Here is a 21,932-nt window from a genome sequence, read left to right as displayed (position 1 = left end):
AGGATAAAAGACTTGAGGTAAATTTAGTGTAAACTTAGGACCTTTCTCCTAATTGATACCTAAGAATAACTGATCTGTGTACCTGCTTGTACCTAAGGCAGGTACCTAGGTAGGTAAGTTTCCTTGCCTCCCCTCTCCCCTAGTACGGATATTAGCAGGCACGATCATGCACCGTGCGAATTGAACAGTCTCCTTCTATCGCGTCGCGTCTCTCCAAGACACTTCAACTTCGCATCTTCTCCTCAATCTCTATGCTCGTTTCTCGTAACACTCGACTCTCCTGCCTCAGCCTATCATTAAAAGTCGCAATCGGGAAACAAAGCACTTTCAGGTCTCTCGCTCCGTCGTTTCTTATAAAAGGACATCTTATCACTGTGTCAAATTATATCAGCACTATGGCATCCGCTTTGAGCATTACCTCTACCAACAAGATCAGCCTTGAGGAGTTCAAGCGAGTTCTCAATCAATACCCGCCTCTTATTAAAAAAGTATCAGATGAAAAGGGTGGTAAGTGAATAAAAAAGATATCAAGGATGCCATTTCATACGAATATCGGCTAATCAATATTAACCAATAGCCAAAGGTGGCCAGAGAACGCTGCAAGAACTGGACAATTATCGATACAACGATGCATTGGATGCCTTCAATTCTAGCGCAAAAAGTCGCCCAATGAAGCTAGACGACATCAAGAACCTCGTGGAGTGGAAGTTGTGAGTCCAAGTCCACCCACCTGTGCTAGAATCGTACAGCTGCATGAGGTCAAAGCTGAAGTCATTTACTAATAAAGATCAGACGCCATGGGAAGTTCAGACCAACTCTTATGAATCTGGTCTCATCTAATGATGCAAACGATGCTCAGGAAATTGTAAAGCAAGCTCTTGACGCTTACGAAAAGGATGCCGACATAGAAGCCGCCTTGGGTGTATTGACAAAGCTTCGAGGTATTGGTCCTGCAACTGCATCCTTGCTTTTGGCTGTTCATGATCCGACACGGGTCATCTTCTTTGCCGACGAGGCTTTCTGGTGGCTATGCTGCAATGGGAAGCAGAGCCCTATCAAGTATAACGCCAAAGAGTACCGTATGCTATGCTCCAAAGTCGACGATCTGCGGAACAGACTCAACGTGCAAGCAAGTGACGTGGAGAAAGTGGCATATGTATTAATGAAGCAACCGGCTCAACCGGATCAATCCCATGATGTGGCACCACCGAAAGAGGCCAAGCAGATTACAGCGCCCATGGCAGCGAAGAAGGAAAAGAAGAGGAAGGCTAATTCAAATGCCGAAATAGTACAGGATGCAACCCATGAACAGCCATCACTTCGTCGATCCAAACGGGTCAAGATCTAATTAGTGCTTTAGTCGCAAGGGAAAACAAAACGACTCGACTCACGGCAACAAGACCACAAAATTATTCTGCACACATTTTTGCAGAAGTGCAAAGAATGATGCTTACAATTCAGTGCCACCTTTCCAACCGTATGCACACTAGGTCCATGATACCAAGCTGTAAGACTCAAAAGGTTATACATTACAGCTAATCGTTTTGATAACACACCGCAACTCACCCTAGGCAGTCAAAACGACAGCCTCAGAGGACCGGGTATCCGGCCCGTATAGCGTGTGTATCCGAAGAATACCAAGCTCCCATCCGAAGAAATTCCGCATGACGACGATTCCTCACGATGAAATCAATGACTTAACGCTCAAAGAGGCCGTGGACAGTCACGCGCAGCGTTCAGGCACGGTTACGGACCATGTAAACGCGGTTATAAAACAACCATACGCCGCACTGGCACCCAGAATGTCAGGTTTCCCTTCCTTGGAGAAGATGCTTGAGTTCTTACCTTTGCTGTTCCAGTAGTGTCCCTCGATTGCCACATTTACTCCAGTATATATCTATGATTCAACTGGTGCGAGTGGCCTAGGATAGCTCAACGTTATCTTTTATTTCCAATACCCACAATCAACTTCTCAAAAGTTCTCACCATGGCTCCAAAAGGCCACCGGCATGGCCCGTCAAGTAGTATGTTTGCTCAGATTACTGAGCCCATACCTCTTCCTACTCGCTTTGCCCGAATCAAGAGAGATTTGATTGAGGGTAAAGAATCTCAAATCAAGAGTTCCTGGATAAGACTGCTTGTCAAGTTAAACACTGAAATCGATATCATCGCCAAAGCCGGTTCGGATATCTACCCATCTATTGATTTTAACGATCTCAAAGAGTCTTCAGTTGCAGACGACTTTTCTTCAAGACTAAAGGATCGAGGCGTCGCTGTTGTTCGGAATGTAATTCCTCATGATCTGGCTACGAAATGGAAGGCAGATACCGACGCTCACTTGGGAGACCTTCAGGCTCAACGATTGCCCACCCATGATCCGCATCTTTACGGAGTTTACTGGTCTCCTGGGCAGATCAAATCTCGAGCCCATCCGAACATTCTCTATACTCAACGTTTCCTAATGAATTTATGGCACTCGTCTGACCCAGAAGCGCTTGTGAGCCCCAATTTTCCCATCAGCTATGCCGACCGCATGAGGGTCAGGAGACCTGAGGATGAGACATGTTCCCTCAGCGTATATGTTGACGGAGGAAGCGTGGAGCGTTGGGAGCCGGATGGCTATGGTTCAGCAGCGACTTATCAACGCATTTGGGATGGTCGTTGGGAGGATTGGGATCCGTGGGAAAGCAGCACTCGACTAAAAGTGACAAGCGATTTATACAATGGTGACGGCTCATGCAGCGTCTTCCGCATGCTTCAGGGCTGGGTCGCTTTGAGTGAGGTTCCTTTTGGCCATGGCACCCTTCTCTTGTGTCCCATGATTCGACTCACAACTGCATATCTTCTTCTGCGCCCCTTTTTCGTGCCTAAAGAATCCTCACCGGCAAGCCCAGACTTTCTTACGCCAGGGAACTGGATCCTTGAAGAGCCACCTTCGTCTGTGATCCAAGGTGCATTGCCGTCTTACCCACAGGAGCTCAATGATGCATTACATCCTCATCTACAGCTTCATCGGAGCATGATCCCCATACCAAAACTTGATCCTGGTGATTACCTTGTCTGGCACTGCGATACCGTCTACGCCCTTGACCGTCTCCGTCGCCCAGACATCCCTCCTACAACAATTATATATCTTCCAGCCTGTCCATTAACTCAGACAAATGCCCTATATCTTGCCCATCAGCGCAAGGGTTTTCTACATGGGGAAGCCGGCCCTGACTTTACCGGAGCCCCTACAGGCGATGTCACTGTAGGGGGAGAGCAGGCCGTTCGAGAGGTTGGTGAGGCAGGCGGCGTAGACGGCATGCGTGCAATGGGGCTATTGCCGTGGGATGAGGACGAAGCTCAAGATGACCTTGAGTATGCAGTATTGGAAATGGCAAATGGTGTATTATTTCCAGAAAAGTATGATGGAACCTACTGAAACGTTCGTTGTTCGAAATAGGCAGAATGAAACTAGAACTTGTAACTTATTTGGTCGGACACATCACATGGAATCAAGAACGGCATGATGTTTGAATAGTAGTATAGCAATTTGCATGCGAGACCTTGGTGATTGTTAGTACACCAAGGCACTCACCATCCAACATCACTATTCTATACATAGAGAAATTCCTAATACAATCTCAAATAGTCGATCGTCCTGTCCACGTCCGATCGCCAACTTTGCGCCGGTGCTTAACCCAGTAACCGTTATAACGCTATTTTACATCTTCCACTTCATCTGGCTCCAGGTCTGTTGCTGTTTGTATATGCCCTGACAGGCGCAGACCCAGTCTCTTTTCTTCCGCCCAGACAGGTCAACAATAGATCAGGTGCCGATATCCTTGGATGCGTGGGCGTCTTTTCCTTTGGAGCGATATAGAACATACACGCCTTAGATGCCCTTTCTGGACTCGCCAGTTTGTTGGGTAGCAGCGTACTTGTCGCTAAGCTCATCGTAGCTCTTGTGGAGCTGTTCGCTCTGCTTCTTCAGGGTCTTGAGGTCCTGATCCTTCTGCTCAAGCTCCTTTCGGAGACGGGCAAGCTCACCGGGCTTACCGGCAACGGCAAGCTTCTCAGCCTCCTTGGTATCGCTCTTAGTACCCTCGTAAGCGCGGACCTTGTCCTCCAGGCGCATCACCTCGAGGATCATAACGTAGGTGCGGTTAAGGATGAGCGAAAGGAAGAGGGTGAAGCCGCAAAGGTACATGTTGCGTTGGGAGTAGAACTTGCGGGCTTGGACTTCGAGGCGTTCGTGACCCATGACGGCGGCACTGCAATCAAGTTAGTGATGTGTCCACCTGCTATGCCGTGGTTGCTTGGGGTAACATACCCTCCTCCCTGCTTGGACTGTTCGGAGGCGGCGGCGAGCTCGAGCTGGACGCGGTAGACACGGTTGACACTGTCGATAAAGAGAATTAGGATAAAGACAAAAGTGATCTTCATCCAGTATTGAATCTTCGCGACAACAGGGTTCTCGGAGATGAAGCTGTATATCCTGTTAGCTGCACGGTAAAGACGCCTAAAGTTCGTGTTTGACGCACGTGAAGATCTTGCGCTTAACGTTGAAGGGCATGGGGACGATCAGGAGCATGAAAAGCGCCATCTCGAAGACGAGAAGCATGAAGACCTAATTGGAACAGTTAGCAACTCCATTGGCTAGGTGATTGAAGCTCTCGATAAAGGCACAAGCAACGCACGAGAGTATAGTAGAGCGTCATGGTGACGGCGGTGACGAGGGGTAAACAAAAAGTGAAATAGAGGAAGATTGAGAAGCTCAAAAGAGAGAGTGAGAGAGACGTTAAGTCGTAGTGTTGGTGTGTTATGAGAAAGGAAAAAAGCTTCCGATTGCGATGGTCTTCGTATTTGTATGTAAGGTGAAAGGAGGAAGAATGACAAAGGTGGTCAGTTTGGACCTGAACCTGGCAGAGCTGGGAAAGCTGTCGTGCACCTGTCTTGTTCCTTCCCGCTTTCGAATCGACAACGTCATCGCTTGTGGCTGGAGCCTACTGGACGCTAATGGTGGGATGTGGGGCATCATCACTGAAGCTGAAGAATTTAGTGGCTTACATCTATACAAAAAGATGTACAAAAAGGACACTAGTGCAGATCTATTTAACGAATTATGAAGACATAACTATTGATAATGGCGGGCATCCTTTCATAAAGATGATATCAAAGCAGTCTCTGTATTCAAGAGTCGAAACATTGTACGTAGTCAATTGAAGAGCATCCATTCGGTATGCCTTTTACGTCCATAACACAAAATACCAAAGCCAATTGCGTCCTTGAGACTCATATATTTTGTAATACTACTACAACAACTGTCTCCCAACTAATACCAAGCCTTTCTGTTTCCCACCCAAACCCAGAAATTTCCATCCTAGTTTGTGCAAGACTGTATGTTTGCGATGTCACCATTATCTTACAATGAAGCCAAGCCACCTTGGAAGACCCTCTATATTATTGACTCCCGCTTATCCAGTCTCCGTCATCTCTTAACTTGGCTGTTGGGCGCCGGTTTCTAACACCTCGATCAACGCGCGACCGCACAACCACGTCTTGGTCATCATCGTCGTCGTCTTCATCGTTGTCCTCCTCTAGTTGGCTCTGGAGCAGCCTGGATTCTTCAGTGCGTTCCTCTGAAAAAGTGACGTATTCCATGCTGTCATTGATTTCCACTGGCTGTGGCCGTTGCAGTGCAGCTGGCACGATGGTGTCTGCAGCCACGATCTGGCGTTCTTCTGGGTCCTCTCGATCTTGCGATTCCGAAGCTGAAGGATGCTCCAACGTCGGAGCTGAAGTCGGCTTTCGTGGATACTTTCTCGGCCGACCACTTCCTGGTCTGGCGCCTCCTCTTTTGCCGCGTGTCTTTAAATCTCCTCGTGGTTTGCCATTATGGCTCGACGCTGCTCCCTTGCCATCTTGTCGCGCTCGTTTTCGCAGTCTTGCTGCTGAATTTCCAAAATCCGAATCTCCATCTGAAGGTGTTTCCATGATGGAGGCATCAGTGCCAGTCGGGTGATACTCTTCTTCTTCTGAGTCCTCCTCAAATGGGCCCTTCTTACGCTTACGGAGAGGCTTTGGAGCGAAACCAAGCGTATCCGCCAGCATGTCGTCTTCATCGAGAACTGCTTGGGCACGCTTCTTTCCCTTTCCGGGCTTCTTCTTATCCGTCTTTGGATTCTTCCGTGCGACCCCTTCTCCGTTGGGCCGTCGCGATCGTTTTTTACCCTGGTCAGACTTCCCTCCCACCTTATGGTCGAGCAGCTTCTTTGTCAGGTTGGGGAAGTTTTCACCATAATTGAAGAACAATTCCTCTCCAGCCTTGATATCACGCATGGCTGTAAACTTGATGCGGTATTCGCCATTGACGTAAAGGATTCGTGGGGTGATGTTGCACCCGCGCTTGTCGCTCTCTGATGCGTGGTTGATGTAGCGACTCAAATTACCATATGTCGCAGCGTCCACCCAAATACCTTCGTTGTCTAACAGAGTAAATACGTACGAAATGTTTGATTCTTCATCGAACACGTCGCCACGCCTGGCTTCTCGTCGCACTCCTTCATCGTGGGTGATCAGTTCACCTACATATTCGATGATGAAATCGTCCTGTGCGATATCCTCGATAGTGAATAACCCATACCCGACTCCCTCAAGTTGACTCTCGCCCAAAGCAAGGCTCTTCGCCTGGCCCCGCTGCAGCGAACAGTTTTGACAGCCGGTAGAATGAAGAACTTCATTATCAGCATTCTCAGGATCGGCTCTCTCAACCACCCCGCATCGACCACAAACATCTGGGTCGCATTCGCGGTTCAGCTGCACACAGATACATGGCCTTTCCTTTCCTTTTGAGAGGCAAGTTTTGCCTTGCGAGTGGCAGGCACAGCCTGTGAATTTGTAGGCGCAATTTTCCACCGTGCAGCCGCAGAACTTCTCGCAGAGAACACCATGCTGAACGCAAATACAACTTTCCGAAGTACAAGGTCCTTCATGATTACAAGGTTCGGAGAGTTCGCGTTTTTGATGTTCGTGGGTTTTGGTATGGGATTCCCAGTCACCGATGAGCGTCTTTTTGAAACGATCGTACCAGCTGACCGTCCGGATTTGCAATCTGTTTGCTGGCTCAACTGGAGACATGGATACATTCAACTTTTGATATTCATTAAATACGTCACTGCAATCCCGGTCAAGGAGCTGGGCAACCAAGCAGAAGGGATCTTTCGTAACCTTGCTGCGGTCGGCGGTCGCAACCGTAGATCGTAGGATAAAATGATCCTCTTCATCCCAGGGCCTCTGGATTGAGGCAGCAACAGGCCGGGGCGAGCTCCGATAGCAGTTACGTTTGCAGAGTGGGGATAAGGGGCCATTACCATTAACCGTATCAGCTGCACTGTAGGGGAGGCGACGTCGCCGCTTCAGAGTATCCGAAAGACGGGGAAGAATCGAAAGGGTGCGCTTGCAATTCTGGGCATCGTATTCGCCGTGCTCACAGGAATGACTGAAGCAGATGAGGCAACCGAGAATTGAATAAGTTCCCAGCCAATACTCGACAGCATCATGCTCGTTTTCGTGCTGTGTGCTGGAGCCATCCTTGGCTGTGGGCTTGGTTTCCATGATGCTGTCGACTGACTCATCCAAAAGCAAGACGTCGCGGAGCTCAATCTGCTTTGTTGGGGGTTGGCCCTGGTGAAAGACGCGGCGGAAGGCTTCCGTGAACATGTTGGCGGCTTTGTTTGCCTCAGGTGGTGTGGTGGACTCGGCAGGGCGATGTGAGTTGAGAATGTCTGACTTCTGTCGGGGCGTGATGGCGTCGTCAGGTTCTCGACTTGCCATGTAGCGAATAAGAGCTGATCTGTTACAACCAGGTAATGAGAGCTTGTCCAGCCAAGTGCCAAGATATAACAAGACAGTCGATGCAAACTCGGAGCGCACTGCTATGCGCACTTTTTCCTCGCGACTCATGGGCTTAAAGCCAGATTTGCGGTCAATATCCTCCAATTCTTGCAACCAAACATTGTATTTGTACTCTTCCGAGGTCTCAAGATCCCTCAAGTGGGGTACAAAGGTTAGCATTGTGTTAGGAGTAAGAATATTCTTTTTGATTTCCACGTGATGAAAGCGGTATCTTGGAACACGCTCTTCATCTGTCTGGATGCGTACGATGCTGTAGTGATCCTCACGTTTGTTGTTCTTAAGCTTCGTGTGTTCCTGTTGAGAATATTAGCAGAATTCACCTGGACTCGTTTGGGACCCAAGTACTTTGGATTTGATTCTCATCGTTTCTCCCTTCTTGGACGGGACAGGTTTGTTTGTAAGTCCGGCGAAGAGGTTTTTGCCTGTGAGAACACGACGTTCATTAGGCTTGGTGGACTCAATGATATAAGAGGTCATGCGACTGTGTCCATCCTTGATATCTTGGCGAAACTGTGTCAGCTTTTCGGCAATAGCAGCGACATCCCATTCCTGCTTCTTAGGCGTTTGATATTTAGGAGATGCCGGTTTGGTTTGTTGCGTTGATTTTGAAGCGTCTTTTTCAGGCGTGGGCGTCACCTGACGAGATGCCAAGTTGGAGGCTGTAACACTAGACAGCTTTGCCATACTTTGGGCGTCATCAGAATTAGCCGTTATCGTGGTCACCTTCTGGCTCAGCTTGAGGACTGAAGATGCTGGGCGTGGCGGCTCAGCAGAGGCGGAGGGCTGTTTGTCCTGGCTGACGGCGGTAGAGCTCGTAGATCTATTCAACTTGGGCGGGCTGACGGGAGCGTTGGTTGATGATGGGCGCTCACTTGAAATAGAAAAATTGGGGGTGAAGCGCGCCGTAGTAGTGTTGTTGCGATTTAGAGGCACCAGAGAATGTGGTTCATAGTCTGAATCACTGTCTCCTGTCAAGTCGATGGTGTCAGGTTTTCCTGCGACGATGGCGACGAGATGAGGAGAAGCCATGGTTGCGGCTGATGACTTTGCCTCAAACTCTAAGGCAAGGTACAACCGCCGTATTGGTAAGGAAGGCGAACTGCCAAAGGTTTTCCTAGAATTGCCCCTCTCTATAGCCAGCAACTGCTACCATCCTGCACAAGAGGAGTCGCTGATGGACACCAAAAAAAAAAGGGGGAGAGAGAAAAGAAGATAGGTAAGGGCTGCAATTCGTGCTGATGTTGCTGTGGAGAGCACCTTTGTAGATAATAAATGAGAGAAGGAAACACGAGTTTGTCGACCCAGCCAGAGACGCGTGTGGACAGATTAAATGTGCAAATTCGGCAGAAAATAGGAGCGAAATGCGCAAAAGAGGTCGAGGAAACCAAAGAAACTGAATACCAGAGAGTAAGATAATGGTATTATATACGACGGGTTTGTACAAAAGACACGAGTGCCCTCGATTGTCGGTTTGTTGTCGCTCGAAACTCAAACCAAGACAGAGATGAATAATTAGTTGAATGAGTGAATGAGTGTAAATTACACGCGTTGAGGAGTCTACAGGGGATATTGACAGGGGGTCGCGTTCATTAATCCGGCTTAGCGTGGCTGGATTGGTCATTACCTTAAGGTAAGGTGGAGGGCGATTTTATTTGTTCCCTCTATGAAAGCGAACCGTCATGGCACTGTTTTGTTATGATTGTAGATTCCATCCCGCTCACATATGAGTTTGACACATGTCATACTCTATTATAGTCGTTGATAATGCATCGAGGTTACTCAAACATGGTCCATCATAGAAGTTGGATATGTTGTGCCCTAACCACTAGTCCATGACAGAGCAATCGTGGAACATCCAAACTGAAAGAATCATAGATAATATCATACAAAATCAAACTGTATAGGTAAGTAATTTGATTTTACAAACATATTCCTTCATTTATCTCTTTTCCAGAGTTTTGATATATCTTGTAGGTAGTTGGCTGCCTCACATGAAGCTCACTTTAGTCAGGTTTGTGATTTATCGGAATTGCCGGATGCTAAACTGCGATCGAACTGGTCACTAAAAAACGAGCAAAAGTCGACGTAATTAAGGTATAGAAAGTATTGTCTTGGCTCCGGTAGTTTAACAACATATACTTGGCACCTTATTGAAACTTTTGATAGCCAATTACATCCAACCTTTCAGTATCTTATTCAATACAAATACCGGACTTGATATCATTTATACACTGCGCAGCCTCGTCAGATTAGTCCATACTGCTTCGAGAAAGTGCTCTCAGCTTCGGAAAAGACCCTGTTTCACGAAACGACTGACATCAAGATCGGAACTAACCCAACCACAACATGTGAAAAAGGCCCTTGTGGTAATTCGGTTTCTGGGCTGCCTCAATTACCCCTTGTCTCCTTTATCTTTCGGGCTGGAGACTGCCGGAGGATCGCTCAGTCTTAGAGCCCGTTCACCCACCTACTGACCTCCAAAAGACCCCAAACTTGTTCCTCGATATCGTCATATTTCATCTTAGACACTCACTAGCGTTGCGCTGGATTCGACCGAAGCTTGGTGGTCGTGAACCGCATCCGGGATAGGTAGTCCAGCTCTAGGGGGTCTCTCCGGATGCACAGGTGAGGATCCTTGGCGGAGGCCCGTAGAATGTAAGACGTAGACCTGAGACACGCTTGACGTAAGTAGCAGTACCTCGAGTAATGCTGCGATCACCAGGGGCTGCGGTGTAGACATACACTAGACGCTAGCGCCCGCCTGTATCGAAGACCTCACTCACTCGTTCTGACCCAAGTGGAGTCTTGATGACGTCGCTCTCAGCTCCCGCATCAAAAAAGGTGACGATCTTGGTTCTCCGCAGCAACAAACACCACCAGAGCCCAAGCCCAAGCCTTGCCCTGTTTCTGGCCTCCATCATATAACGTTCCCAGCAGCCCGGCCACGATCTTCTCTTCGTGTTTTCTCCGACCTCTTATCCTTGCTTGGTTCTCAGCTCTGCAGCTGTGATCTCCGTCTCCGTCTCCAACCCACGTTAATCCCCACCTGATATTATCTATTCCCTGCCTGTCCTTGCTGGACCCTTTTCTTGTCATCCATACTCAGCTCCACCGCTCGTCGCATTCATAAACAATAACACTCATCATGCATCGCACCTATTCTATGCGCCAGACCCGGGCGCCTACTGCCTCTCAACTCCAGGTGCGTATAATCGAAGCTTATGGCGCCACAACTCAATGCGACAGCAAAACTGACTTTGAGCAGAACCCCCCGCCACCTCCGTCGTCGACAAAATCCGGCCGCCTCTTCAAGAGCAGCTTCGGTAAGCTAGCATCACGCCACTTCGACTGTCAATTCCAACGGAACTAACAGGATCTTCCGTGTAGGACATGCCCTTCGCCGCAATGCTGGCGGTGCCTTTGGCCCGGACTTGGCCAAGAAGCTCTCCCAGCTGGTCAAGATGGAGAAGAATGTGATGCGAAGCTTAGAGACCGTTGCCCGTGAGCGAATGGAAGTTGCTGTATGTTTCCAATACCCCAATCCTATGAAACCTTAAAACTAACTTGACAGCAACAACTATCTATTTGGGGCGAGGCTGGTGACGAAGATGTTTCCGACGTTACCGACAAGCTTGGTGTCCTCCTTTACGAGATTGGCGAGCTCGAGGACCAATATGTCGACCGTTACGACCAGTATAGAGTTACTATGAAGAGCATCCGCAACATTGAAGCTTCGGTTCAGCCTAGTCGTGACCGTAAGAACCACCCAGCACCTAGACGGCGTATTGTCTACTAACTCCGACTTAGGCAAGCAGAAGATTACTGATCAGATCGCCCAACTCAAGTACAAGGAGCCCAACTCTCCCAAGATTGTCGTCCTCGAGCAGGAACTTGTTCGAGCTGAAGCCGAGTCTCTTGTTGCTGAGGCTCAGCTTTCCAACATCACTCGAGAGAAGGTGAAGGCTGCCTATACCTACCAATTCGATGCTCTCCGTGAGCATTGTGAGAAGGTTGCCATTATCGCTGGCTATGGAAAGCACCTCCTCGAGCTTATCGATGACACCCCGGTCACTCCCGGCGAGACCCGCCAGGCCTACGACGGATATGAGGCTAGCAAGGCCATTATCCAAGACTGCGAAGACGCCCTGACGAACTGGGTTACTTCCAACGCTGTCGTTTCTTCCAAACTCTCTACCCGCGCCCGTACTCTGTCTCAGCGACGTCGTAACAACATCCGCAACCGAGGTGAGGGTCACGATCTCTCCGGTCAAGATGTGCCCTTGAACGATGGCAGCTCCTGGACTGCTCGGGACCGTGATCTCGACAGCGACGAGGAAGAGGAAGAGGAGGATGCCCGAGGCTCCATTCTGGACAGCGATGGTGGTCTGAACGGCGAGTCTCGTGGACGCACACAGGAAGCTGTTGCCGCATAGAAAGTGCTCATAATTGGTGTGGCAAAACACGGAATTCAGGCTATGTGAAAGAGGACGAGAGTGTGTCTTGCTTTCCTCACGTTCGGTAGTAATGATAGGAACGCAATCTTGGTTGTACAAGGCGTTGTGGGTAGCTTTAGGCTGGACGGGTTGCAAAAGGCTGAATGGGTACGATAACTTTCTTTTGCGGTAGCCTTGTTGTATTTTTAATTCATTAATATTATCTCTGTATCCGCTACATCATATGATGTTCTGATTCCTCATTTGACTCGCAAACTCCTCAACTTCCATCTTGGCAATGTGCTCCCCGGGTATGACAACCAGACCCAAGTAGCGCGATGTCATGTCGACCTTGACAGTTTCTCCATCTGCTTTCTCTGCTGCCTTTTCACGCTCCCTTGAAGATGGTTGCCGATATTCATAAGTGTGAGCCAGCACAATATTCTTGTCCTTTTAATGTCAGGTCAGTCGCTTACAACCAAGGCTCAGCAGCTGTAGGGTATTGAAACATACAGGGTCGGTGCATTTTAGAGCGCCCCAGAACAACCGACCATCGGAGGTGTACACGCGAAGGTTCTTGTTTAGAATACTGCTGAGGTATTCCCGAGCCTTTTCAGTGTCCATTTCCACTTAAGAGAGCTTGATAGCCAGGGGTTTGAGGGCTGTAATTGTGGTGTTGGCGAAGACGTGGGGAATGTGATGTTCATTGATTTTGTGAATAGAAAGGTTAGCGGCAACGGATTAGCGGCGATATATCGGCCCCACGCTGACGTTATAGAGGCTCGATGCTGAAGGCAACCGTGAACCTCTGATTGTTTTCTTAGATCTTGGACTTTCCATTCTCATCATTTTTATGTCAATCCAATTGTAGAAACGTCGACCCTCCCTTTTCTAAGCATTACCAGACAATGATCATTACTCCCATCAGACGAGGGCGTATCCCTTAAACATAAGGCCTTGTGCCTCTCTCTATTATACGGACTTGTATTGAATTCACGGTCATAGCCTATCATGGGTGTGACCGGTCTATGGACAGTTGTTCAGCCATGCGCCCGACCGACGAACCTCGCGACTCTAAATCGCAAGCGACTCGCAGTTGATGCCTCAATTTGGATATATCAATTTCTTAAAGCTGTGCGCGACAAGGAAGGCAATGCGTTGCGCAACTCGCACGTCGTCGGTTTCTTCCGTCGCATATGCAAGCTTCTGTGGTTTGGTATTCAACCAGTATTCGTCTTCGACGGTGGCGCACCAATTCTAAAGAGACAGACGATTCAGCATCGAAAGCGAAGACGCGAAGGCCGTCGTGAAGACGCCGTTCGAACGGCTGGTAAACTGCTAGCGGTGCAAATGCAGCGCATTGCGGAAGAAGACCATGATCGCAGGCGGAGAGATCGAGAACGTGATATATCTGCCCGGGAAGAGCAGCAACAAGAAGTGATTCCTGATGCCAGTCAACTTGTTTACGATGACGAAGCTCTCCTATCTCAAAATGAGAGACAGAAGGGAAGAACATTTCGAAAGCAGGACGCCTACCATCTCCCCGATCTAGATGGTGGCGGTATTGCGGCAATGGGAAAGCCAGATGATCCACGAATCATGAGTGTAGAAGAGCTGGAAGAATACGCGCGCCAGTTCCATGACGGTGAAGATATCAACCTTTACGACTTCAGCAAGATCGATTTTGATGGCGAATTCTTCAAGAGTCTTCCAGCTCCCGATCGATACAATATTCTGAATGCAGCAAGACTCAGGAGTCGACTGAGAATGGGTCTCAGCAAGGAGCAGCTGGAAGAAATGTTCCCCGATCGCATGGCCTTCTCCAAGTTCCAGATCGAAAGGGTCAAGGAACGTAATCACCTCACTCAACGTCTCATGTATGAAGTCGGCATGACTGGCACCGACCTGACACTTGGGGTAAATGCACGAGTTGCTGGCGAAAAGAACAGAGAGTATATCCTTGTAAAGAATGAGGGTGCTGAGGGAGGATGGGCTTTGGGTGTGGTCAGCAGAGACAAGGACGTTGGAGAGGCACATAAACCTATCGACGTGGATGCCATTCAAGTTCAATACCAATCCAAGGAAGATGAGGAGGAAGAGGAGGAAGATTTTGAAGACGTTCCTATAGAGGGTCTCAATCGACTCCCGAAACCTTCTCCAGCACAGGTTGCTAGCTACCAAGCAGCCCAGGATATAGCGGCACGACGGCGGCTAATATATGGTAACCATCGTCAAGAGTCCTCCCCACAGGGCGAGGAGTCACTCTTCGTAGGCGGGAATATCGGGAATACAGATGTGCTGTTTGAACAACCACCCGAAGAAGCGCTGCACGACGACGAAGAGGATGACCTCAACCGCGCAATAGCTATGTCACTACGAAATCAACATGGAGTTGGACAAGAGTCAGATCATGAGGAGGAGTTCGAGGACGTTCCCATGGAAGCTCCTAAATGGACACAGAAGTCGGTTGACGCACAAAAGCCCATCACAGCCAAAGGAGGCTCTATGATTGCTCATATTGTTAATAATAGAGCAAGCGCTGCGGTGCCCAGGCGCCAAGAGCGTGATACCGCTGCCGATAGCGACAGCGACGAAGATATGCAGACAATGCTTGCAAAAGCCAGGATGAAAAAGAAGCCTCAGCCAAAACCAAAGTTTGTACCCGTCGTTGAGAACAAGAAAAACCCATTTGATGGCCCGCTGCCGTTCCCGAAACTTGACTGGGGCTCGTCACTATTTGGAAAGAAGAAAGCTCCAGAAGCTGGACCAAACAAGAAATCTGAAGTTGCGGATGAAAACCCAACTGTTCTCAATGACGAAGAGGACGACATGGCTGGTGGGTTTGAGAGAGAACTGCAGGATGAGAATGCACCCAGACCCTTGCCGCCGTGGTTAACTGATGACACCGATATCCGGGAGTCGCTCAAGAAGCAGCAAGAAACAGAGCGTGAGATCAATAACGCAGACAGGCAGGCAGCTGAAGAAGAGGAGCGACTTTATCGCCGCAAGATGCAAGATCAGCTGATCCACATCGACTCTTCCTCAGATGATGATAGTGATGTCGAGGTTTTGGAAAAAGTGCCATCACCGAAGAAGCCTGCCCAGAAAGAGCCCGCTACCATTGACGTGGAAGATGAGACCGAGAAGATCAAGGAAGCGTCTCTTCAAAACGAAGAGTCAGAATCGACAGAAAAAGCTTCAACTCTAACGCATGAGCGGGAGGATGCCCTTGAACAAGTTGCAGACAAGGCCGAGGAGCCGTCACCTGAAGCAGAGGCTCAAGGGCTTGCAGATCGCACAGTTGAAGAACCAACTGCACATTCAGCACAAGAAGATGGAGATAAGCCTCAAGAATCAGAATCACCCGAGCCAGAATTTGAAGATGTGGTACCCACCAATGTTGTGACCGAGGCCGCGGCAGAAAAGAGTCCTACGCCTATCTTTGAGGAGCTTCCTTCCATCGGTGTGCCAGCAGTGGAAGGAAACCAAGAACTGGATATCGACGACGACGGGCTCTTCGACGACGTAGAGTACGATGAATTCAGTGATCCTGGTGACGAAGAGCTTATGGCACAAATGGCCGAGGAAGCCGAAGAGCATGCCCGTTTCGCTAGTGAGCTCAATAACAAAACGGCCGAGCAAAACAAAGAGGACTATGAAAGAGAACTGCGCGCCCTACGAAATCAACAGAAGAAAGACCGTCGAGACGCAGATGAGGTCACTCAAGTGATGATCACTGAGTGCCAGGCTCTCCTTCGTCTATTTGGTATTCCTTACATCACCGCTCCTATGGAAGCTGAAGCTCAGTGTGCCGAGCTCGTCCGTCTAGGACTTGTCGATGGTATTGTGACTGATGATTCGGATACCTTCTTGTTCGGTGGCACACGAGTGTACAAGAACATGTTTAATAGCAACAAGTTTGTTGAGTGCTACTTGGTGGGCGACATCGAGAAGGAGCTCTCTCTGTCTCGAGAGCAACTTATCTCTCTTGCACATCTGCTGGGCTCTGATTACACTGAAGGATTACCAGGTGTCGGTCCCGTTACAGCTGTTGAGATTCTCTCTGAGTTTCCTGGCAAGTCTGGACTAGAGAACTTTCGCGAATGGTGGAGATCGGTGCAATCGCAGACACGCCCTAAGGACGCTGATGTCTCGACGCCTTTTCGCAAGAAGTTTCGCAAATCTCAAGGCACCAAACTCTTCTTACCACCAGGCTTTCCTAACCCGGCGGTTTATGATGCGTACCTACATCCAGAGGTTGATGACAGCAATGAGAATTTCCAGTGGGGTGTGCCAGACGTAGAGGGATTACGGCAGTTCTTGATGGCTACCATTGGCTGGAGCAAAGAACGTACGGACGAGGTCCTCGTGCCAGTCATCAAAGATATGAATAAGCGAGACCGCGAAGGCACACAGAGCAACATCACCAGATTCTTTGGTGGTAGTGTTGGAGTTGGAGCCAAGGAGGCATTTTCACCAAGACAGAAAGCCCAGGGAAGCAAACGTATGGCTGCAGCGGTAGATCGTCTGCGAGCAAATGTTGCAGACGAGGAGCCAAGGGGCGCTGAGAATGGAGGAAAGCGAAAAAGAGCATCAAGGAGGAACGCAGCTGCTCCGGTGGATGAAGAGGAATATGCTGAAGAAGTTGGTGACGAAGGAGATGAAGAGTCCACAAGCAGAGGCCGTGACAAAGGTAAGAGAGCCAGAGCATCATAGACGATGATGGATTTATACCAAAGTATTTAGATTATTTGATCATAAATAAAGCTATTTTGAAATACTACTAGGAATTTACTCACAAGTACCTCTATGTATGGAGTTTCAATTTAGAATATTGAGCTCTTGTGGAATCTTCACTTTCGAACAGGTCATCACATTTATGACAAAATTGGCGAGTCTAAGGATGGTCCCCGAAGCAAGATATGTATAAGAAACGCTGGGTAAGGGGATTTGCTAGAATTTGGGCTGGAAAAAACATATGAGTAAGTACAGGATTTCATGGCACTCGGAAAAGCCCAGTCCATAGTTTCTTGACCCCCTCGTTCTTCTCATGTAACTGTCAAGATTCGCTGCTTTTCTCTTCTTACATCTTCTAGTGGTATCATATGTCAAACGAGAAAGAAGAAACTCAAAAAATAAGAAACGAGGCCAGAGAAAAATGAAGAAAGCAAATCAGCGTCGGCTGGTATTAAACGTGTGCAAGGATTGCGAAATGTGTCTCGTAGATGTGTCACGTCGTCGCGATTGTTCGTATAAAGGACAGTCTTCGTCCATGCTGGCAATCAAGGAAGGGCATATTACAATTCCACCTTGGGCTGAGATCGCCCGCCTCGCTGGAAGCGGCCTAATGGCGGGTGGCATTAGCCTGAGGACCATTTGTACCCTCCATGTTGTTCGTCAACTCGGCTACACGAGCCTTGATGCGGGCAACACGAGATTCAATAGCTGGAACATCGTGTTAGTTTACTACCGGGTATTAAGATTACCATGCAGACTTACTCTCTTCTCCACTTGTATCGTCGTCGCCATCTCCAGTTCTGTTGCTGTTACTGTACGATGGCCGAAGCTGATCATCAGGGCGAGTAGCGGCCCTCTCAGCAGCGTTCTTTCGAATTTGTGCCCACCGGTCTTGAACTCCTGGACCGGCACTGTGACTCAGCTTCTCCTCAGGCTGCGCTGGGCCTCCAATCTGGGGGGAATGGCGGGGCGATCGAGGAATAGGAGGAGGCGTTGCGTCGTCTTCATCATCCGAATCAGGAGCAAAGGCTGGCTGGTCTTGAAGAGGGCCTTGGTTGAACTGAGGGATAGCCTTCTGGGCAGGAGCCGAGTCCTTAGCATTGAGGGCTATCTGTGACTGGTCGATAGTGGGCTCCGCGATATCCTGGTTCTTCTGAGGTGTATCGACTCGCTGCACAGGTTCCTCCATTGGTGTCACAAACTCAGCAGCAGGTGTGGGGGTAGGCATGTCAGCCTCATCTGTTTGTGCGGGCTGAGGCACTGGGACACGCTGGATAGTGGCTGCAGGCTCAGGTGTGTCAGCTGGAGTAAGGGGCTTCTGCGCCTGGGGTTCTGGCGTTGCTTGGGTCTGGCGGAGGAACTCATGAACATTGGCGGCAGCGTCATCAGGCAGTTTGGAGCTTCTGTTCTTGCGGAACAACTTCCGGAAACCGCGGTTCTCCTTTTCTGCCTTCTGAAGTTTCTTCTTCTTGTTCTCAGGGCTTGATGGAGTAGGAGAAACCATATTCTCACGAGCCAAGTCCTGGGGCGCCTCGTCCTTAGGAGGCGGCACAGGGCTAAGAGGGCTGACGGGAAGCACTGGTCGAGGCGTGGGCTCTTGAACGGGCTCTGAAACCGGCTCGGGGGTTGGTGCCTGAACAGGCTCAGGTTGTGGCTGGACCTCGACGGGATGTTCTGGCTGTGGGAGGGGTTTCCTCGTTGTCTCGTTCGAAGTGGGCGAGAAAGTAGGCGAAGTGATCGGGGATACCACGTCCTTAACGGGCACCTGTGGAGGCTGATCCGGGGCTTGTGTGCCACTGTTGGAAGCAGCGTCACCGTTCATGCTCTCAGATGGAATTGGTGATACCATAGTTCCACGACCCGCATTGTTGTTGGCCATGTACAGATCCTTAATCGTTCCCTTATCATACTTGGAAACCCACTTCAATGCTGATGAAGCCTCGCCAATGATTGTAGGCTGAAGGGTGAGAACACTATTAGTCTTCTCTGCCATGAGCTCGGCATCAGTTCGACCACGTCGCTGGTACAGGGGCTGTTGAGCTAGCTTCTTTCCTTGCTGTTCCTGCGCACGAAGCTGCGCGGCCTTGGCTTGGATTCTGGCGTGAGTATCGGGACCTATGCTGGCCTTGCTGGTGCCCTGGCCAATGTTCTCGACTGACTTATTGGCTGTCGACTTCCGTCGGCCGAGGCCCTTCCCACGTTTTGTCCAGCTGAAGAGACCCTTCTTCTCTGCAATATACGCACCCTCCTGAGGTTCAGGAGCTGCGCCGGCAACCATTTCTTCCATCACGAGCCAACGGCCACTAGTAATCTTGGTTTCGATGACGGCGCATCGTCCGAAGGCCGACTTGCGCTCTGCAGTCTCCTCAGGGGCAAGACTGGACATCCAAACCCACCAGAACGAATCGTCCAGCAAAAATGTTGCAATACTTGCGAGCTCCCCAGGCTCAAGCGAGTGATCATGTTCAAGCCTTGGTCGATGCGATTGAGAACTTTGTTGTCTCTGGGTTTCGAGGGGAGGCAGAACCTTGTCAGGGGGTAGAAGCAAGTTTGACCGAGCAGGCTGGTTTTCATCCACGAATCCCGAAGAAAGAAAGTCGGCCCAAGACGGGGTTGTCGGTCTACCAAGTCCGTTACCAGACGCAGGGGTTCTTCGCAGAGCGGGTGGCTGGCGTTTGTAGGTCAAAGCACTATCGTCGTCGTCGTCATCCTCATCCAGTGTAGAAGAGAAGCCAATATCCTCGAATCGTGACCAGGAGGCGTCGCGCAAGCTTGTAGAGTGCTTTGAGCTTGAAGCTTGTGACTGATTGGCACCAGAAATAGCCTTGAGAACTCGGCGGCATTCGTCCGTCAAAGCCTGCACAGGGTCGTCGTACTCGGAAAACTCTTGTAATGCGTGGTCCGAATCACGATATTGGAAGTGGTTCGCTCTCCGAAGGAGCGCAAAAGGAGTTGGCGATACAGTATCCACAATCATGACAACTTTGTTTGTGGTTGACATCATAAGAGAAGGTCGTTGAGGAGGATACTCGGTTTCCTGAAGTAGTTTCTGGAGGGATCTGGGAAGCATCGTAATGCCAGTGACGTTTTGCTCGGGTGAGAGGGATCTGAGGAAAGCGAAGAACATATGGCTTGTGGCATCGGCGGCACTAGTTTCTGGATAAGCAATCGCGAGCATCACAAGTCTCAGGGGTACTTACCGAAGCCAAGCATCATAACCTCCTTCAAAACCCTTGTTAGTATCTTTATGTTCGAATGCCCACCATGCTGCCATTCGTGAAAGCTTTCGTCCACCCAGGCCATTGGACTTTCCGTGCGCTGCAACAGCGGCCAGTAGGTCGAAGAAGTCAAAGATAATGCGCTGACGGGCACCATTCTCAACACTGATAGGAATGAACGTCTTGAAAGAGTCTCGGGCCATGTTCGAGTCTATAGAAAATAGTTAGTATAGCAGGAAACCCAAGATGTAGAAGCGCATACCAATTTCTCCCACTTTGAACAGTTCATACGCATCCCAACCAACGATACCCCCCTGGATGCGACTCCAGCACCACTTGGCAACTCCAGAAACCACCTATTTCGATATTAGTTGCGATCATGCCCCTCTTTCCGCATGTACTGACCATAGGTTCTGTCATGCGGAGTTCTTGTGTCAATTGTTCGCCCCGTAAATTGGCATGGGATTCGAAGAAATGGCGAATAAAGGAACGAACAGCGCTGGGATCGGAGGTGGGACGGTATGGCAATAAGAGGAAAGGGTGATCGAGACCTGGTATGACATGGCGATCAGTATGCTGTACACACAAAGATACATATTTTGTATTTCATGTGATAGTTGACATACCTCGAGCTTTGAGCTCTTCTGTGCAACATCGGATCAGCTCGTGAACTTCTTCAGGCTCAACATATGTGCGTGCCCAGGCGTCTGTCCATTGTGGTTTTTGTGGTAGCTGTTGTGCAGAATCGTTTGCGCCTTTCTTTTTGGACTTGCCATCCTTGCCCTTGAGGCGAGAAAAAAGGCCTGCCATTATGGGTGATGGCTATAGAATGATAATTCGAAATCGAGAATTAAACGAAACCGCAGCGAAATCCCATGCGCTGGATATAGGAAAAGTGACGTCGGGTCGAGTCGAAGCAGATCCCAAATAAAGGGGCGGTGATCTTTCAGGAGATGCCTTAAATAGGGTAGCAGCTAGGTATTCGTGATAATCTCCCCAGCTGAAGTTGTAAAAAGCAAGGTTTTGGTGGTTTTTCGATAAGAGAATTGAAAAGAAACGAATCGAGGACCGAGAACCTTTTGGTGAAAAGAATTAGCAGGAATAAAAATGATGACGATGTCGCTTGTTGAAGATGCTGCTGCACGCAGGACAAGGCGAGACGTGTAAGTCAGGGAAGGTGGGCATCGGGCAGTTTTGATGCGCACCTGCGGCAGATGAGCCAAGTTGGGTGGGCGTACAGATAAAATTAGTAGGGGACCCTTTTTCCCCTCTGCACCTCAGTTATTCAGAGGTTAACACAGAGATTGGCTACTGGGTATCGAAACGAAACAGAGAGAAGAAAGAATGGGAAAAGGAGGGGCTCAAGAAGCCAGGGTTCAGAGAAAATAGATGAATATGGAAAAATAGAAAGAAAAGTTGAATCATACAAGAGGAGAAGGTAAAGAGGAGAAAAAGCGACTCTCTAGTCTAGATGAGACGACAAAATGAGAATTGTGAGGGTGACAGTGAGATGGGGGGACGCGCTCAGGGGGCGACTGGGATGCGCGACCAGGTTCATGATGGACTGGATGGGATTGGATTGGATGGTACGTACAAATGGAAAAAAAGAACAAGAGCACTAAGATTGGGAATTGGGCTTCTCGCT

The 21,932-nt window shown here is 49.3% G+C and overlaps 8 protein-coding genes across 8 annotated transcripts; 4 read left to right on the top strand and 4 right to left on the bottom strand.

The window, feature by feature from the left end:
- Positions 1–395: 395 nt before the first annotated feature.
- FOBCDRAFT_283382 (uncharacterized protein) lies at positions 396–1,348 on the top strand (the record flags this gene model as incomplete). The annotated part of the gene is made up of 3 exons (XM_031181259.2): positions 396–507; positions 578–710; positions 793–1,348. The coding sequence occupies 3 exons, from the start codon at positions 396–398 to the stop codon at positions 1,346–1,348; spliced, it is 801 nt and encodes a 266-aa protein (XP_031042027.2).
- Positions 1,349–1,987: 639 nt separating this feature from the next.
- Positions 1,988–3,424, top strand: FOBCDRAFT_122625 (uncharacterized protein; the record flags this gene model as incomplete). The annotated part of the gene is made up of 1 exon (XM_031181258.2): positions 1,988–3,424. The coding sequence occupies one exon, from the start codon at positions 1,988–1,990 to the stop codon at positions 3,422–3,424; it is 1,437 nt and encodes a 478-aa protein (XP_031042026.2).
- An 88-nt stretch (positions 3,425–3,512) lies between these two features.
- Positions 3,513–4,909, bottom strand: FOBCDRAFT_246657 (B-cell receptor-associated protein 31-like-domain-containing protein). Its single transcript, XM_031181257.3, has 4 exons — positions 4,683–4,909; positions 4,527–4,612; positions 4,316–4,471; positions 3,513–4,256 (listed from the first exon to the last, which is right to left on the bottom strand). The coding sequence occupies exons 1-4, from the start codon at positions 4,701–4,703 to the stop codon at positions 3,878–3,880; spliced, it is 642 nt and encodes a 213-aa protein (XP_031042025.1). The 5' UTR covers positions 4,704–4,909; the 3' UTR covers positions 3,513–3,877.
- Positions 4,910–5,253: 344 nt separating this feature from the next.
- Positions 5,254–9,410, bottom strand: FOBCDRAFT_173144 (uncharacterized protein). Its single transcript, XM_031181256.3, has 2 exons — positions 8,245–9,410; positions 5,254–8,193 (listed from the first exon to the last, which is right to left on the bottom strand). Exons 1-2 carry the CDS (start codon positions 8,926–8,928, stop codon positions 5,446–5,448), a joined length of 3,432 nt encoding a protein of 1,143 aa, XP_031042024.2. The 5' UTR covers positions 8,929–9,410; the 3' UTR covers positions 5,254–5,445.
- A 1,315-nt stretch (positions 9,411–10,725) lies between these two features.
- On the top strand, positions 10,726–12,584 carry FOBCDRAFT_151489 (Eisosome component PIL1-domain-containing protein). The gene is made up of 5 exons (XM_059608356.1): positions 10,726–11,101; positions 11,165–11,222; positions 11,287–11,420; positions 11,471–11,654; positions 11,707–12,584. Exons 1-5 carry the CDS (start codon positions 11,045–11,047, stop codon positions 12,330–12,332), a joined length of 1,059 nt encoding a protein of 352 aa, XP_059463802.1. The 5' UTR covers positions 10,726–11,044; the 3' UTR covers positions 12,333–12,584.
- FOBCDRAFT_313740 (uncharacterized protein) lies at positions 12,573–13,134 on the bottom strand (the record flags this gene model as incomplete). The annotated part of the gene is made up of 3 exons (XM_031181253.3): positions 13,111–13,134; positions 12,846–13,058; positions 12,573–12,782 (listed from the first exon to the last, which is right to left on the bottom strand). The coding sequence occupies exons 2-3, from the start codon at positions 12,954–12,956 to the stop codon at positions 12,573–12,575; spliced, it is 321 nt and encodes a 106-aa protein (XP_031042021.1). The 5' UTR covers positions 12,957–13,058; positions 13,111–13,134.
- Positions 13,135–13,136: 2 nt separating this feature from the next.
- FOBCDRAFT_210802 (uncharacterized protein) lies at positions 13,137–17,112 on the top strand. The gene has a single exon (XM_031181252.3). It carries the CDS (start codon positions 13,344–13,346, stop codon positions 17,046–17,048), a length of 3,705 nt encoding a protein of 1,234 aa, XP_031042020.2. The 5' UTR covers positions 13,137–13,343; the 3' UTR covers positions 17,049–17,112.
- Positions 17,113–17,516: 404 nt separating this feature from the next.
- Positions 17,517–21,363, bottom strand: FOBCDRAFT_283368 (uncharacterized protein). Its single transcript, XM_031181249.3, has 6 exons — positions 20,914–21,363; positions 20,693–20,838; positions 20,550–20,643; positions 20,270–20,498; positions 17,832–20,218; positions 17,517–17,777 (listed from the first exon to the last, which is right to left on the bottom strand). The coding sequence occupies exons 1-6, from the start codon at positions 21,095–21,097 to the stop codon at positions 17,677–17,679; spliced, it is 3,141 nt and encodes a 1,046-aa protein (XP_031042017.2). The 5' UTR covers positions 21,098–21,363; the 3' UTR covers positions 17,517–17,676.
- Between the last annotated feature and the right edge of the window lie 569 nt (positions 21,364–21,932).

The sequence above is a fragment of the Fusarium oxysporum genome, chromosome I (assembly GCF_013085055.1).
Source record: "Fusarium oxysporum Fo47 chromosome I, complete sequence".
NCBI classification, from domain to species: domain Eukaryota; kingdom Fungi; phylum Ascomycota; class Sordariomycetes; order Hypocreales; family Nectriaceae; genus Fusarium; species Fusarium oxysporum.
Note: the sequence above shows the minus strand (reverse complement) of the source record. Positions and strands in the feature narration are given on the sequence as shown.

Excerpts from the sequence above, each read along its gene's own strand:
- FOBCDRAFT_246657 (XM_031181257.3), bottom strand. The coding sequence starts at position 4,703 with ATGACGCTCTACTATACTCTC. Across the intron at positions 4,613-4,682 it reads TGACGCTCTACTATACTCTC|GTCTTCATGCTTCTCGTCTT; the intron begins GTGCGTTGCTTG and ends TGTTCCAATTAG. Across the intron at positions 4,257-4,315 it reads CAGTCCAAGCAGGGAGGAGG|TGCCGCCGTCATGGGTCACG; the intron begins GTATGTTACCCC and ends ACTTGATTGCAG.
- FOBCDRAFT_173144 (XM_031181256.3), bottom strand. The coding sequence starts at position 8,928 with ATGGCTTCTCCTCATCTCGTCGCCATCGTCGCAGGAAAACCTGACACC. Across the intron at positions 8,194-8,244 it reads CGATGAGAATCAAATCCAAA|GAACACACGAAGCTTAAGAA; the intron begins GTACTTGGGTCC and ends TATTCTCAACAG.
- FOBCDRAFT_151489 (XM_059608356.1), top strand. The coding sequence starts at position 11,045 with ATGCATCGCACCTATTCTATGCGCCAGACCCGGGCGCCTACTGCCTCT. Across the intron at positions 11,102-11,164 it reads CTACTGCCTCTCAACTCCAG|AACCCCCCGCCACCTCCGTC; the intron begins GTGCGTATAATC and ends GACTTTGAGCAG. Across the intron at positions 11,223-11,286 it reads CCTCTTCAAGAGCAGCTTCG|GACATGCCCTTCGCCGCAAT; the intron begins GTAAGCTAGCAT and ends TCTTCCGTGTAG.
- FOBCDRAFT_210802 (XM_031181252.3), top strand. The coding sequence starts at position 13,344 with ATGGGTGTGACCGGTCTATGGACAGTTGTTCAGCCATGCGCCCGACCG.
- FOBCDRAFT_283368 (XM_031181249.3), bottom strand. The coding sequence starts at position 21,097 with ATGGCAGGCCTTTTTTCTCGCCTCAAGGGCAAGGATGGCAAGTCCAAA. Across the intron at positions 20,839-20,913 it reads AGAAGAGCTCAAAGCTCGAG|GTCTCGATCACCCTTTCCTC; the intron begins GTATGTCAACTA and ends ATGTCATACCAG. Across the intron at positions 20,219-20,269 it reads GGTTATGATGCTTGGCTTCG|TGCCGCCGATGCCACAAGCC; the intron begins GTAAGTACCCCT and ends TCCAGAAACTAG.